This window comes from Trichosurus vulpecula, chromosome 1 (genome assembly GCF_011100635.1).
Source record: "Trichosurus vulpecula isolate mTriVul1 chromosome 1, mTriVul1.pri, whole genome shotgun sequence".
Lineage (NCBI taxonomy): Eukaryota > Metazoa > Chordata > Mammalia > Diprotodontia > Phalangeridae > Trichosurus > Trichosurus vulpecula.
The window spans coordinates 11,563,102-11,577,834 of NC_050573.1; the positions used below are offsets into that span (position 1 = coordinate 11,563,102).

Genomic DNA, 14,733 nt, shown 5'->3' on the forward strand with positions numbered 1-14,733 from the left:
ACCTGACCTGTCTTTGAGCCTGTCAACTCTGAAAAGCATCCCTGTGCTTTACGCAAGCCTCGTTTTCATTTTTGTGATTCTCTGAAGTAATGGGCTTAGCTTGAAAATAAGTGACTCCAAGATTCAAGCAGACAGTGATGGGCTTTGGTTGAGAGGTTCACTGCCCAGTCACGTGCTTCTTCAGGCCAAGGCTGCGGTCCTCGGTGCACCTCCCAGTACCTTACCTTGAGCTCTCCTGTCCTGTCCACTTAGTCAGCCAGCATTTATTAAGTGCCTGCTGTGTGCTGATTTTTCGTATTGGTGTAAGATGCACCCCTTCCTTGCTGACTTCAGGGCTTAGAATGATTCAGAGCACTTTTAAAAGCTCTTTCAAGCCTTTCCAGTTCTAGGCCATCTCTAGCACTGTTCTGATAGTCTAAAGGTTTCCCTCCTTTGAGATTGGGGGTGGGTAAGTGCGTGGCATTGAAGGGGGTAGGGGTCAGGCTGGTGGTTCCTTAGGAATTTGGGTTTTGGTTTGTCTTTTAAAAGAAAATAAAAGTTTCTGATATTAATGGTCCCTGGGAAAATAAAAAAAGTTCTAGGAAAACAATTTTATGGTATAATATGGCTGACCTAGCACATTGCTCTTTTTTCACCTTAAGTTTCTTAGTCTAAAATAGTGCATCTCCCACTGGGGTCTCATGAAAAGTGGCGGGGAGGTGGGTGAGGGCGCGTGGTGACTGTGGTGCCTTTGGGAACCACAGGGGTGCTGGGCAGAGGGTTTTCATATGGGCAACAGAGCGAGAGGTTGAGTGTGGCTTTTGCTCCTTTCAGGTTTGTAATGAGAATTCTCTGTTCAAAAGTGAAGCTCGTTACCTGGTACGCAGAAAAGATCCAGAACTCTGGGCAAATGTCCTGGAGGAAAACAACCCGTTCAGGAGACAGCTCATTGATCAGGTACTGTGTGAGAGTGCTTCCGAAGGGCCCAGAATCTTAGGGCCTTGGCGTAGTGGTGTATTGAACAGCCGCAGCGGCCTGGCTTTGAGGTTCCCATGGGAGAAAGTTCCAACGGATGTCAGCTGATCTGATCGGAGGCCACTGACCATTTAAGAGTCTGGGTGTCGTTCTTTCCTTGAATAGGGTTGTGAGCATGTCAGTCCGTAAGCAGTGCCAGGCACGGTGCCCTCCAGGAGCTCACATTCGAATGGGGGAGACAATACGTAGAAAGCGAACTGTGTACTGGATAGATAGGAAATAAATGAACAGGAGACAGCCCAGGTTCAGAGGGGTTGGGGAGGGTTTCCTGTGCAAGGTGGGGTTTGGAGTGAGACTTGAAGGAAGTTGGAAGGTCAGTAGACAGACAGCAGAGGAGGGGCGTTCCAGGCACGAGGGACAGCCAGAGGAAGGGGTTGGGGAGGCCTGTCCCAGTGAGAATGAAAAGATGCCCAGGGCTGAGAGGTGGAGGGTCTTATTTGTAGAACAGCCAGGAGGCTGGGGGCACTGAGCCGAAGAGGATGGGGTAGGGCTTCAGATGTGAGGAGACTGGTTATGGAGGGCCTCAAGTTCCCAGCAGAGTGCTTCAGATTTGCTCCCGGAGGTGCCGGGGCGCAGACCCCTAGCCCCAGGGCCCCATTTCCTTCGGCTGCACCCTCTGCACCGCGGAGTCACCCTCGGATGGAGCCCAGGCTTCCACATGCTGGGTGGCCAGTACAGAGAAGAGTGGGATTCACAGCAATTTTGCGGCTGGCATTTGTGATTGTAGGACCTTATGGGCTCCTCCCCCAGAGCTTGTCCCAGGAGGACCCCGCCTCCAAATGGATTTTGGGTTTCCTCATGTGCATCCTTTGCTTTCTCTGGAAACATGTAACCCATGAAGGCCGCGAGTGGTTCATTTCCATGTTTCTGCCCCAGCACCTGGCGCAAAAGAGCATGGAGTAAGAAAAGACCCTTCTCACTGCCAAGCCACCTCTTCCTTATCTTGTTCAGGAGGGGTTTGGGGCCAGAGAACACAACCCCATTTATTCCTGTGGAGGTTCACCATGTCTTTCAGGCGGTGTTCTACTCTGTCAGGGTTCCTTGTTGTTGGCAGAGTCTTCTGCCTTTTGTGACATCCTTCAGTCATTGGCATTGCTGAGCCATGCAGAGCTCAGTGGCACTCCACTGGAGACCTTCCTCCAGTTGATCCAGCGACACTTTAAGAATAGTCATTAAATATGGGTAAAAGCATTTTTATGTAGCTCAGCATGAGACAGTGTGCAGCTTTCTCAAATATACTCCTTGCTGTAAGGAACATGAAGAAGAGACTAGAGAAAAAGGAGCCTAGGCCGTGACTGTCCTGATTCCTGGGCTGTTTGCTCTTTAAATGCCTTCTCAGAAGCCTCTTTCTGCAGCTTCTCGGCCTCCTGGAGGCTTCGTCCCATTTCTTGTGCATCTCCTCCAGCGAGGCGGGCATCATCGATGAGGAGCCAGAGCCGTGGCTGCTGATCCCAGGACGTGGTGCCGACAGCCGGCTTGTAGCACAGCCTCTTTTTTTTTTTTTTTTTTTTTTTTGCTGATACAGGAAATCTTTATTCAGATATGGGTCCAAATACATGCTTTCTGAGGTTCCTTCCAACTCTGCCAATACAACAACATTGAAACAAAAAGAATTCCTATCAGCTGGATGACAATGTGCTCATCTTATTGTAAAAGAAGTCGTTCCTAATTCATTTATAGGTTGGAATAGTGAACTTCCAACAGACCTTCTTATTTGACAGATGTAATAAAAATAACAATTCTACTGAAATTAAATCTACTTATTCAACACCAGATCAGTCAGAATATAAAGAATTATCTCAGAGCTAGAAAAATAATGACAGTGTTCATCTGGAAGAAATAAACGCCGAGGGGATTAGTAAAAACCAAACCATGAGGAAAGCAGCCTTTCAGTGCCGGATTTCAAACTCTAGTACAAAGCAGTAATCATGAAAATAAGGTGGTACTGGCTGAGAAAACAGTGTTGGATTAACGGAATGGGCGAGGCAAACAGCACAGAGTCGTAAATGACCATGGTGATCTAGTGTTTGGCAGACCCAAATAACCCCATTTGGGGGCAAGAATTCTCTCTTTGGCAAACGCTGCTGGGAAAAAACTGGACAGTGGCATGGCAGAAACGAGGCAGAGACCCACTTCTCACGCAGTATACCAGAATAAGCTCAAAGTGGATGAATCATCTGGACACAAACCGTGATATCATAAGCAAATTAGAGGAACGTAGAAAAACGTACCTGTCGTATCTACAGAGAAGGGAAGAGTTTGTGACCGAAGAAGAGATAGAGAGACTCACTTGAAGCAAAATGAACAGTTTTGACCATATTCAACTAAAAAGTTTTGCACAAACAAAGCCAATGCAGCAGAATTTGAAGGAAACCAGGAAACTGGGTGGAAAATTACATTAAGCTTCTCTGGTAAAGGCCTCCTGTCCCAAGTACACAGGGAACTGAGCAAAATTCATAAAAATAAGAGCCACTCCCCAATTGAGTAGTCAAAGGACATGAACAGGCCCTTTTCAAAGAAGAAATCAAAGTTATCAATAGTCATATGAAAAAATGCAGAGTCTCTTTTTTGAGAATCTGCCTTAGCCCCGAGGCATCCCTTGACCAGGCTGACCTTCCCGGGTTTTGAAATAACTCGCAGTCATGTCAGCTCCTCTGGATGTTTCTTCTGAGATTCTCAAGTAGTCTCAAGGAGCCTTCATTAGTGGAAGGCTGGGGGAGGCCTCATTATTCTGGCAGCCCATCCCTTCCCTTGCAGTCCCTCCAGCTGTGAGTAGACCTTCCTCTCATGTCTGCAGCACTCCCATTAGCCTCATTCTCCTCTGTACTTGGGTGGTTTCTTTCTTTCAGGGTTTCTTCAGGCTGCTTTTCTATGTCCTCCATTAGTTTACAAACGCTTCTATCTATGAGCTCCAGAGTGAGTTGGGTTTAAGGCTTGGTTTTTGAGAAAAAAAATCTAACCAGTAAACCTGAAGTTAAGGAGGCAGCCTTCCGCCATCAAAATGTACCTTCCTTTGGGCAAAGCACCCTCAGGTGAGGAGAGGAGAGGCTACTCACAGGCTGTGTTTGTCCTTCATTGTCAAAGAGGACCATGACATCAGGGAAATGATGCCATGACTTGCAGTGACTTTGATTTGAGGGAGGGAGTGCTGTGCAAGGTCACCAGCCTCACTTTCTCCTCCAGAGCCATCTGGGTCCAGTGGCCTGATATTCACCAGGATGACTGGAGATGGCCCAGGATGCAATGGGAGACCCTGGCCCTTTCAGACTAAAGTCTTTTCAGGTTCTCACTTTGAGTAAGGTAATGTGCGTTCAGTATAGGCCTCTTTAAGAAGTTAATCAAGGGATGTCCCCTTTAAGCAAAAACTCAAAAAAACCCCACCTCACTCTGGAGCTCATAGACTGAACAATAGGTCCCTGCCCTCCTAGCACCGAGTGAAGGTAAATACTGAATAGTAACTGTTTCTCTTTTTGGGCAGGAACTTCCACTCCCAGTGGTGCCCACTTCCCATTCAAGCACAGGGGCAAGGCTGGCCGCCTGGCTCCTTAATCCGTGGAGCTATTGCTGTTTTTTCTCTTCTTCTCAATGCTCAGGGCTCCCTAGAAGACCACCACCCCCATCTCTATCAGAGTGTTGTTAGGAGGAAGGTGTTTTGTGAGCCTGAAGGGCCAGTGGCTGTCCCCGGCCTCCGGCCTGACCTTCCCTCTCCCTTGTCCCATGCTGAGTCCTGCCAGCTCTGGCCACCCACGATTTGTCTGTTTTAATCTAATCAAGTACCTCTTCCAAATATCGTTTAAAACTAGGTGGTGCAGACAGCGCTGTCTGAAACCCAGGATCCCGAAGAAGTATCTGTGACTGTAAAAGCTTTTATGACTGCTGACCTGCCCAGCGAGCTGATCGAGCTCCTCGAGAAGATTGTCCTGGATAACTCTGTGTTCAGTGAGCATAGGTGAGAGGTGCTGGTGCCCCTCAGACTGGCCACCTCTGCCCTGGGCCCCCTAGCTGTCCCTCAGGATGCACTGTCTCCTCCCCAGATCCTGCCTGGGAGTTAAGGCCACCTCTTCCAGGAAGCTCAGCTGTCCTGTCAGGTCCCGCTTCCTAATGTACAACCTTTAGGGATGGAGTATTCTTTTCTAGCACATGGATTCCTCGGGGCAGGGATCGTGTCTTGATGTGGCTGTACCCCCTGCCCGCAGCCCTTGGTGTGCTGCCAAGCACATTGAGGAGCGGGGGACACATTCACATCAGCAAAGAGGATGCGTTGGCATCCAGGAACTGGCACTTTGGTCCAGCTCTTGTCTGTTCTCTGTCTCATACACACACCTTATAGTTTGGGCAGAGACGTAAATCTTAGCCCAGATGTATGGGCATCTGTGTCCTTCAGGAAGACCTTTCAGGTGTTGTCAGGAGTGATTCCTTCTGAGTGTCCTTGGAATCATAGGGAGGCCTCAAGGCTGCTCAGGATGGGATGGTTCTGTAAGGCTTGTTTGGACTAGAAGGTACCATTGGTAGGTGCTTGTTACGCCTCTGTGCCTGCCCCTGTCCTGGCATGGAACATGTCCCCAGAGCCCTTAGGAGTACTCCAGCCTGGAGCAGGGAGAGAAGTGCTGGAGACCACACCATAGAGGGGTGACAGTGGGAGACTGAGGCATCCTGACCGCAGTACCGCCTCTCAGCTCATCTTACTGCTGCTATCTTAGTCTCCCAGGGGCACAGATGGCGCCCGGGTCTTTCTAAGGCTGCTGCACAGAGCAGCCTGCTCTCCTGGGCCAGCTGTGCTACCAGGTCTCACACACGCTTGTCTCTGTGCCCCGAGAGGCCCCCTTGTCCACAACCTGCTTCAGGCGGTGCTTCCTCCTCCATGGAGCCTTCCTTGATTTCCCTTCTAGCACAGACATTCTTAGCAGCTCCCCACATAAACGTGTTCTGTAACAAACCACAGTGCACGTGTGGATTCGCAGACAGCTCCCCCACCCCACACACACACATACACATAGATTGTGTGACCTACCAGTCCAGCTATTTGGCTTGCCGTTTGCCCTCCTTTACTTGACCAGGAGAAGGGCCAGGTTTTCTTTAGGTTTCCTACAGGGTCCTGCACATGATGGAATGTAAGAGATGGTCCCGGCCCTGACCCCGGCCTCCTCCAGGCAGGCCCTTTGACCCTCCCCTTGGTCGATTCCTCCGCAGGAATCTCCAGAATCTCCTGATTTTAACCGCCATCAAGGCTGATCGCACGCGGGTGATGGAGTACATTAACCGGCTGGATAACTATGATGCCCCTGACATTGCCAACATCGCCATCAGCAACCAACTCTATGAGGAAGCATTTGCCATCTTCAGGAAGTTCGATGTGAATACATCGGCCATTCAGGTGAGGGCCAGTGATACCTGGTGTCACAGAGCGAGCCCAGGAGGGCATCTGCCGCAGAATCACAGCCTGATTCTGTGCAGGGAGAAGAGGATGAGGGGGCCACGAGCCACAGGGGATGAACCCAGGGTAGGCAGGCACTACCACCCGGCTTCAGGGACTTGACACAGATGCGCAGAGGGTGCTTAGTCACAAGACAGTGAGAGGGAGAGCACCACCAACTATCACCATATAAACACTTAAAAATAGGGAAGTCTGGCAATGAGGAGCCCCCTCCCACCCCCCCCACCCCCCAAAAAAGTTTTATCATGAGCCCCGTAAGTGCTTGTCTTTGCTTTTGATTTTACCCTGGAACTACCCGCATTATCAGTGCTGGGCAGGACTTTTGTTATTTTTACCTAAAGAAGATTCTTTTGGAGGATAACAGATATTTTTATAAGCCTGGTTTTCTCATCGCACACTTAAAGATTTTTTAAATGTTCCCTATTGAGTCAAGTTGAAATGAACGATTTTATGCCTCATTTGCATGAAGCAGAGACACAACTTTTCCAAAGTCCTTAAACCACAAGCACCTATTAATGAAGTCCTTAAGAGTATCGTAAATGCTGCCCTCGGCAGAATGCAGTAGGAAGCAGCTGCCCCAGCAGTGACTGCTCCACACCCCCGGGGGACATGCCAGGGGTCTCCCCGTCTGGAGTTCATGGGCTGCTTGGTCATTGTGGCAAGTGCTCCTACTCCGGTCCAGAGCCACAGGTTTTACACCAGCAGCTGGGCTCAGGCCTTAGACACTCCCGGTCCCAGCCCAGGTTCTTCTCTTGGACCTAAGGATGCTTTGGGAAGCAGGCAGTGAGAGTCTTGCTTAAAGAGGTACAGAATTGCTCAGAAACATTTAAGTTGTGAATTGAATTTTTAATTTGAATTCACAGCTTATTGATACTGACCCCCAACTTCACAGCTGATTCCATTCTCCCAACTCAACTTACAGGTCCTGATAGAGCACATCGGGAATCTGGACCGGGCATACGAATTTGCAGAAAGATGCAATGAGCCAGCGGTATGGAGCCAGCTGGCCAGGGCCCAGCTCCAGAAGGACTTGGTGAGGGAGGCGATTGACTCGTACACCAAGGCAGATGATCCCTCTTCTTACCTAGAAGTCGTTGAGGCTGCCAACAGAAACAGTGAGTGATCTTCCCACCCTGGAGCATCACCGTCCCCTGCCTCGCCACGGAACTTGTGGCCAACAAGCATGAGCCAAAAGGAATCCGGGGGACCTGCATGTGTAGCACCCTTTAACAGGAGGGTGGATTGGAGGGAGCATCACCATGCAGGGACAGTGAGACCCTTTAGAAAATCTGCTGTCCGTGGGGTGGCAGAGGCTTACCTGGGCATCATCAGTGTGGTCATTTCTCCCACACCACAGACTGGAACCTCTCCTCATCTCTTCAGGGTTCTAGTGGTTGGCCAGCCTTCTGCTAATAAGAATCTCGTTACTGGACCATATTTGAATCTTTTTTAACTTTTTGTTGCCTAGCGAAACCGAACAGTATTGGCAGAGCTTTGAGAGCTCAGGGTCCACTCTTTCTGGCTTTCCTATTGGTGTGCTTCTTTAGTGGAGGCAGCCTGGGCTAGAGGCCAGGGGTCTAGAGTGGTCTCGTGACCCGGGGTGTGCCCGCAGTGGCGTGAATATATGATGAAATAATTGACACAAAAAGACATGGGGCTAGGCGAGTCATATAATCAAGCGATAGACTCATTTTAATGGAGTTACTGACACTATTTTATACAGGTTAATTGCTGAGTCATCCAGACTTCAAAGAAGAGTACAATAAAGCATTGGTTAAGTTTTTTATCTCCTTGTTCCTAGGAGTGAGACACTATTTTTCCTCAAGGCTAACCAAATTGAAACATTTATGTTTTCTCACATGTAGACAACCAGACTGAAACATTTCTGTCATCTCCCATGTGGGTGATCAGCTACAAAGGCGGGTTTTCTTTGCCAAGTCTTCTTATCCTAAAACTGGCCTTGCCATACATAGGCCCTTGCAGAGGTCTAAGAGGCCTAAACAGGACATAGCTGGCTCCCCGCATCTCCCCACTTTTTATTCTGTAGTTTTGAGTGGCTTAAACGTAGCGTTCATTATCCTAAGGACACAAGGTAGACAAAAAATTACCACGACCAAACAAAGAATAGAGGTAGTGTATGGAAAGTAGTCAAAAAGGCATTATTAAATGGGTTAAATTTTTTGAAAATATCAGTAATTGTTTTTGCTACCCCCTCTGAATCAATACCAGGAAGAGGGACGTTTCACTATTTCAGCATTCCAATCGATCCTCCCCTTTCCCTTTTGTAGACACTTCACCATTATAGATACATGCGAATTCTTCCCCTTAACCATCACCCATTTAAGTAAATGTGGGGAGGAATGATTGGCGCATTGACAAATCAAAGGGGGCAGTCCCCTTTATGAATATAGATACATAGACTCAAAAAGAAATAAAAAATGCGATTGTCTCTTTAAGATTCAAAAAGTCCTTTCTTATACAGCTGTCTGGCCAGGAACATCGTCAATGAAATCTTCTGGTCCTTGGTATCTTGTTCCGTCATCTCCAGCACAGTATCTCAGCATCTTCTTGTGTTCTTGTAGGAACCAGCTTTCTGTCCGTTCTCCTACAACAGTGATCTTAGCACATTTTAAATTACCATTTCTAATCCTTATAACCCTGATCATTTTTAGAAACTCAAAATTTGAACCATGGCCAATTGTCATATTTAAGAAATTCACATCAAAAGCCAGTGTCTTACACTTTACATACATCCATTATTAATTTGCTCACTAGGAGGATGAGATCTCACTTAAGGAATTAATAACAGGCTTCAGTACATACATAAATACATTAAATTGTCAATTTTTAACACAATGCATATAGAATCTTAATCTTTTAGTCATGCCATGTTTCTTTGATGGCATTTACAAGTAAACCACAACCCCCCTTTTTTTTTTACCATCATTAGTTGTAACGAAACTTTAGACAAGCATGATATTAATCAAATAACAAAATAATATTCTCACATTGTTTAAGAAACCTTTAGAAAACGAGCCCTAAGTGGCTTGCATGCATTTCTACGCTTGTTCATAAAATTTTACCAGGTTGGTGAAAAAGTCCTTAAGTAACACTAATTCCAGAGTATTGTAACAAAGTTTCTAGTTGTTGCAGAATTCTTAGATATCACAAAATTTCTTAGTCAAAAGGGTGTTGTAACAGAATCTCACATTGTTAGCAGTAAGAGACTGATCATAGGAAAAATACTACTACGCTTAGAATCCTTTTTATCTTATGTACATAAACTTGCAATTTCTCAGCAAGCCAAGTTCATTGTTTAGGACCTACATAAATCAAACAAGTTCTTTTCTGTGGCTGATAAACTAGCCCATAGACGTTGTTACGGGGGCCTTGGCAATTTTACAAAATAAGGAGCAGTAAATGGATCTCAGGAAGGGGTTAATAGAAAAACCTTGGGCCTGTCTGCTATCTTTTGCCTTTTCTCTGAGCACGCTTATTCAAGGTTGAGGCTTTCTAAAAATTATGCAAAGGATTTTACAAAACTTTTCTTCATAAACTTATTTCCCTTTCTCAGAAACAGCTTACAATTTATCCTGATATTATTATTAATTCCTAAGTATTAAACAATTCTTAAATTTGATCACCAAACCTTTTCCACATAATTGAAGAGAAAAAAAAAGAGAGAAAACTAAACATAGTTTTGTAAATACTAGACTTAAGCTTAATTAACAGTCTTGCAAATTTCCTAAATGATAGCAAAACAAAGACAAAATTTGGTAATTTATGATTTTTTAAATTACAACACAACAAAATATTATGACATGGTCAATTAGAATGATTGAAAAGTTTTCTAACTCAGTATAATTCTTAGCCTAACAACACTTGGTTTATAAAAGAAATTGCTTTTCTGACAACAGTCTCAAATTTTACACATGTATATTACTAGTATTTACATTAATAATAATAGTAATGGTCTCAATTAGTAAATCACAATAATTATGTTACAATCAGCAAGTCTCAATGGGTATGTCGCAATCGGTAAGTCTCAACAGTTATATCATAGTCAGTAAGTCTCAATAGATATCCAATGTTACCACAATAGAATTTTTTGGGGGACTATATACTTAATAAATTTCTCAATGCCAAATAGCAGTATGCACCCCTTTTTAATTATTCAAATATACATTTCTAAGTTCCATTCACATTTTTCTTGGGAAAGTTTTATAAACACTTTGGAATCACCTATGATAAGCAGGTCAGTTTAAAATGTGCTGGGCTAATAGTCTAACGACTTCTTTTGGCCCAGGTAAAAGGCAAGCCTAAGAAATTTGACTGGTTGCTAACAAGGTATAGTCAGTTTCCCTTCCGGGCAGAGGGGGCGATAGTTAATTGAAGGGCAATGATAATAACTCACAATAATCAATATCTTTATCCTAATCAATATCTTTAGGTGGACATAATTCCTTTTATCTCTCCAAAACTTTCTTGGTTTTTAACGTTAAAACAGTAATCCCAAATAACCTAGTTAACAATCTTACAAGTGCTGGCCGAATTGTTTTAGCCGTGACCTTCTATTAGCTGCAGGTAAAGGTAGGAATACCTGGTTTACCAAATGGCAGTTATAAAACATAAGACAGGGTTAGCAAGGCTGAGTAACTTAAGTTACTTTTTAGTTTCAACAAACTTCAGATTAAAAGTTTCTTTGTCTAACACTATTTTTAGTCACTCAAATTTTACAATATAGGAGAATTTTACTACAATTTAGAAGTACAATAATAATACAAACAGAAAAATTTCAGGTGACATTAATTGCATTCCCAAATCATTACATATATTGGGCTTACCAAGCGTAGAGGCTTTTCTTCTCTCCTCACAGTTGCAGAGCTTGGCTGTGGACTGGGGGTGGTCAAGCCAGGGATTTGGGAAAGGGAAGAGGGACTAAGGACAGGGGAGTGCTGGGAGTCCAGCACCTGAATTAAAGGTCTGAGGAGTCATTGAGGAGGGTCCTGAAGAACCTTTGCTTCCTAACAAGAGTTGCTGGGCTTTGGGAAACTTGGAGCAAAAATTCCAGGTTCTGGTGGTATGGGAGCAAGGATTTGGGGGCTTGAGAGGAGAGGTTCCTCTGCTTGCCTAGCCATGTGGGCTTCAGCGTGCCCAAGGGTCCAGGGCTGTTGTCAATGGGGAATGAGAGTGCAACGAAGTAGCAAAGTAGAGAACAGGGAGTAGAGCTTTTGTTGCAACGTGTATTTTAATTTTTGTGGTTTCAGTGTTATTATAATTTAATTTACATTGAGACTTTACGTGAAAAAACAACAAAATAAAGGGCCTAAATAAGAAAAAGCAGCTAGCAAACAGGGCAATTATTTTGCAAAGGAGCCAACACTCTATTGTATATTCACAGCCAAATCACTCTTTAAACTTTCCAAGTAGCAAACTTATGAAGATCACAGCAAGCTAGAAATATATATCTATTGAGATAATTCCTGTTCTAAGAAGTATTTTTGTTGTCTCAGGAATATAGTAAGTAACAGTCTTTTGAGTAAAATATGTTCAGATTGGTTGTCATTCACTGCTTTTATTTCTCTGTTTTGGAAGCTTTAAGCTACTTGTTTCAAACTCAAATAGGAATGAGGGTCACTAAATTACGCATAAGGATCTCTGTAGTTGTATGTAAAAAAACTACTTATTAATTGTATTTAATACCTTTATGTTATTAAGTATTTTCCAATTCTGTTTATAGGATCATTACTGAAGTTCTTAATTCTAAAAATTGGGAAAGCACATTCTAGATTTTTTTTAAAGTCCTTTTTCCAGTTTTTTATTTATACTAGGCTCATCGTGATTCTTATTAACCACACATGAATTAAAACATCTTTGTATATGCTTCTGACTTTGAGCTGGAATTCTTAACCCCCCAAGGAGTCTACAGATAGATAGAATGGGGATATAGAAAAAATATACATCTTTTGTCACTCAAACTGAATTTTCTTCATATTCATAAGTATATTATTATTTTGAAAAAGGTTTCATATGCTTCACCAGATTATCTATGGTTAATAGAATCTGCTAAAGAATTTTTAGCTGCTCTAACATTTATTGCAGCCCTGGCTCAGTCTGAGACAGGTGAAAAGATCTTAATGGTTCTAATTTTTGCTTGAGTAAATTTTACTTCTGTGTTCACTCCTTAAAAACTTTTTTGAAAGTGAGAACCTTGAATCCTCCAGCCAAGGTGAGTGGGACTCTGGAAAAGATCTAGTGGTGCCTTGTCCCTACTCCCCCATACTGGGAAACTCAAAGTGTCTCTTTTTCAGATCTATGCCTTTTCCAAATTTGCCTTAATGCCAAATAGTATAAATTCTGACTTTATCTTAAACATCAAATTTAGGAGTAACACATTTCACTTAACTCTAAGGGGAAAAGATCTCCATTTTCTTTCTTATCTCTCTTCACATTCCAAGTTTTCCCAGAATTGGAATGAAGGGCGAAAGAAAGAGCATTTTCTTATGTCAACAGCTTTAACAACAAAGAGTGAGATAACATACTCTCTTCACACAGAGACACATAACACAAAACAGATACAGACAGAAAATGACAGGACACACAAAAAGGATTTCTAGAAATCCAGCATTTTTCTTTTCCCTTTCTACTTTGATAATTCCCAATTAGCTAGTCTTCCCCCAGTGAGTTATTGTCATCCATCCCTGGGCTGAGGCTCATAAGATCTCTCCCCAACCTCAATATCATGCTTAATCGTTCTTTGTACCATAGGAACTTTTCCTTCTGGAGTAAGACATATTTCTAAAATGTTTCATACGGAAAAGGCTGACATTGGGAAGTGTTCTGGTCCATCCTCCCTTAATCTCTTACTCATTTGTTTTTCAGTAATCTCCCATCTTTCTAAATCAATTGTACCTTTTTGTTTTGGCTCTTCTGTTATACCAAAACCCCTTTCTGTTACAATTTTTCTTAATACTTGCAGATACAGATCCCTATCTTTAAATTGTATCTGCCCCATAGTTAAATTTTCTAAATCTACTTTTCTAACTCTCTAAATCTCTAAAATTTCTACAATCCCCCAGTAAGCCTAGTGGGGTAATCCTCTTACCTCTTACTTGCATATGCTCCGGAGCCTGTATTGGTAAGACGTTACTTCATCTCTCAAGTCCTCGACTTGTCCCTGTTCCTGGCGCCAACAAGTAGTACAAGCAGGTGCTGGCCTTTCTGCTCTGTCCTACTCCATCCTTACTTGTTCATTGGCTGTGAGGTCCTCTTTTTCACTGCCCAGGTTCCCAAGTAAAATGCTTGGCCTCCATAGGGCATAAAAGGCTCCTTATCCCCACTCTGGCTTATCCATATCGCCCAGGCTGCAAGGCTGCCAATGGAAGCCGAGGGCTGCCAGATCTCCAGCCATGGGTTATACTGTGTGTTTCTTTCTTTCTGTAGGTAATTGGGAAGATCTAGTTAAATTTTTACACATGGCCAGGAAAAAAGCCCGAGAGTCCTATGTAGAGACTGAGCTTATTTTTGCTCTGGCTAAAACAAACCGCCTCTCGGAACTGGAGGAGTTTATCAATGGGCCCAACAATGCCCACACCCAGCAGGTAGGTGTTGGCTAATACTTTCCCTCCTTAAAATGACAATGGCTAATTTTCTTTCTTTGCTCTGTTCTTATAATTTGTCCTTCCCCAGTGTGGAAGGTGGTTGCAGGGTTCATGGAAGAGTAAGTGAGCTGCCTGGGGCTTCTCCTAGTTGGCAGCAGCAGAGTCTCAAGGCCAGGACTCTGCCCTGTTGTCTTTGGTCCTTCTGGCCACCCCTCCACCTCCACCGATGCATAGGAACAAGGTTGGTTGCCCTGAGAAGGAGGGACAACCAGGGCTTTGTACATCCCCTGGGCCCCTCTGGCTGTCTGAGCCATCCTTCAGTTATGAAGAGCTTAGCGTGTGCATACACAATCACCTTTAGGAGGCAGGCAAAGCAGCAAAGTAAGGCTAGGAAGTGACAAGGTATTGTTGGAGCCAACCAGCATGTTCATGTCCCTGAGTGACTCCAGTGAGTCCCCATAATGATCAGAATGAAGACCTTTCCTCCTTCTTCCTCATCTCTGATTGCAGCCAGCGCCTTAGCCTTGCTTTAAGCACCCAGACATGGCCTGCAGGGCTCCCTGCCCTTGCTATGGATGCATGGTCCAGCCCAGGAAGAAAACAGGAAGGCCCAGCTTGGAGTTCTGACCACAGCCCCAGCAGGCCCCAGGGTCCTTCTCCTCCCCCTGCTGGCAGTGGGGCCAC

The 14,733-nt window shown here is 44.5% G+C and overlaps 1 protein-coding gene across 2 annotated transcripts in view; it reads left to right on the plus strand.

Annotated features, from left to right (window-relative positions):
• CLTCL1 (clathrin heavy chain like 1) overlaps positions 1-14,733 on the plus strand; it is an 84,488-nt gene that overhangs the window by 42,236 nt on the left and 27,519 nt on the right. For both annotated transcript variants that reach the window (XM_036765539.1, XM_036765531.1), the window contains exons 18-22: positions 814-936; positions 4,818-4,963; positions 6,205-6,388; positions 7,371-7,563; positions 13,892-14,049. In XM_036765539.1, coding sequence (XP_036621434.1) covers positions 814-936; positions 4,818-4,963; positions 6,205-6,388; positions 7,371-7,563; positions 13,892-14,049 — 804 coding nt within the window. The remainder of the gene's footprint in view (positions 1-813; positions 937-4,817; positions 4,964-6,204; positions 6,389-7,370; positions 7,564-13,891; positions 14,050-14,733) is intronic.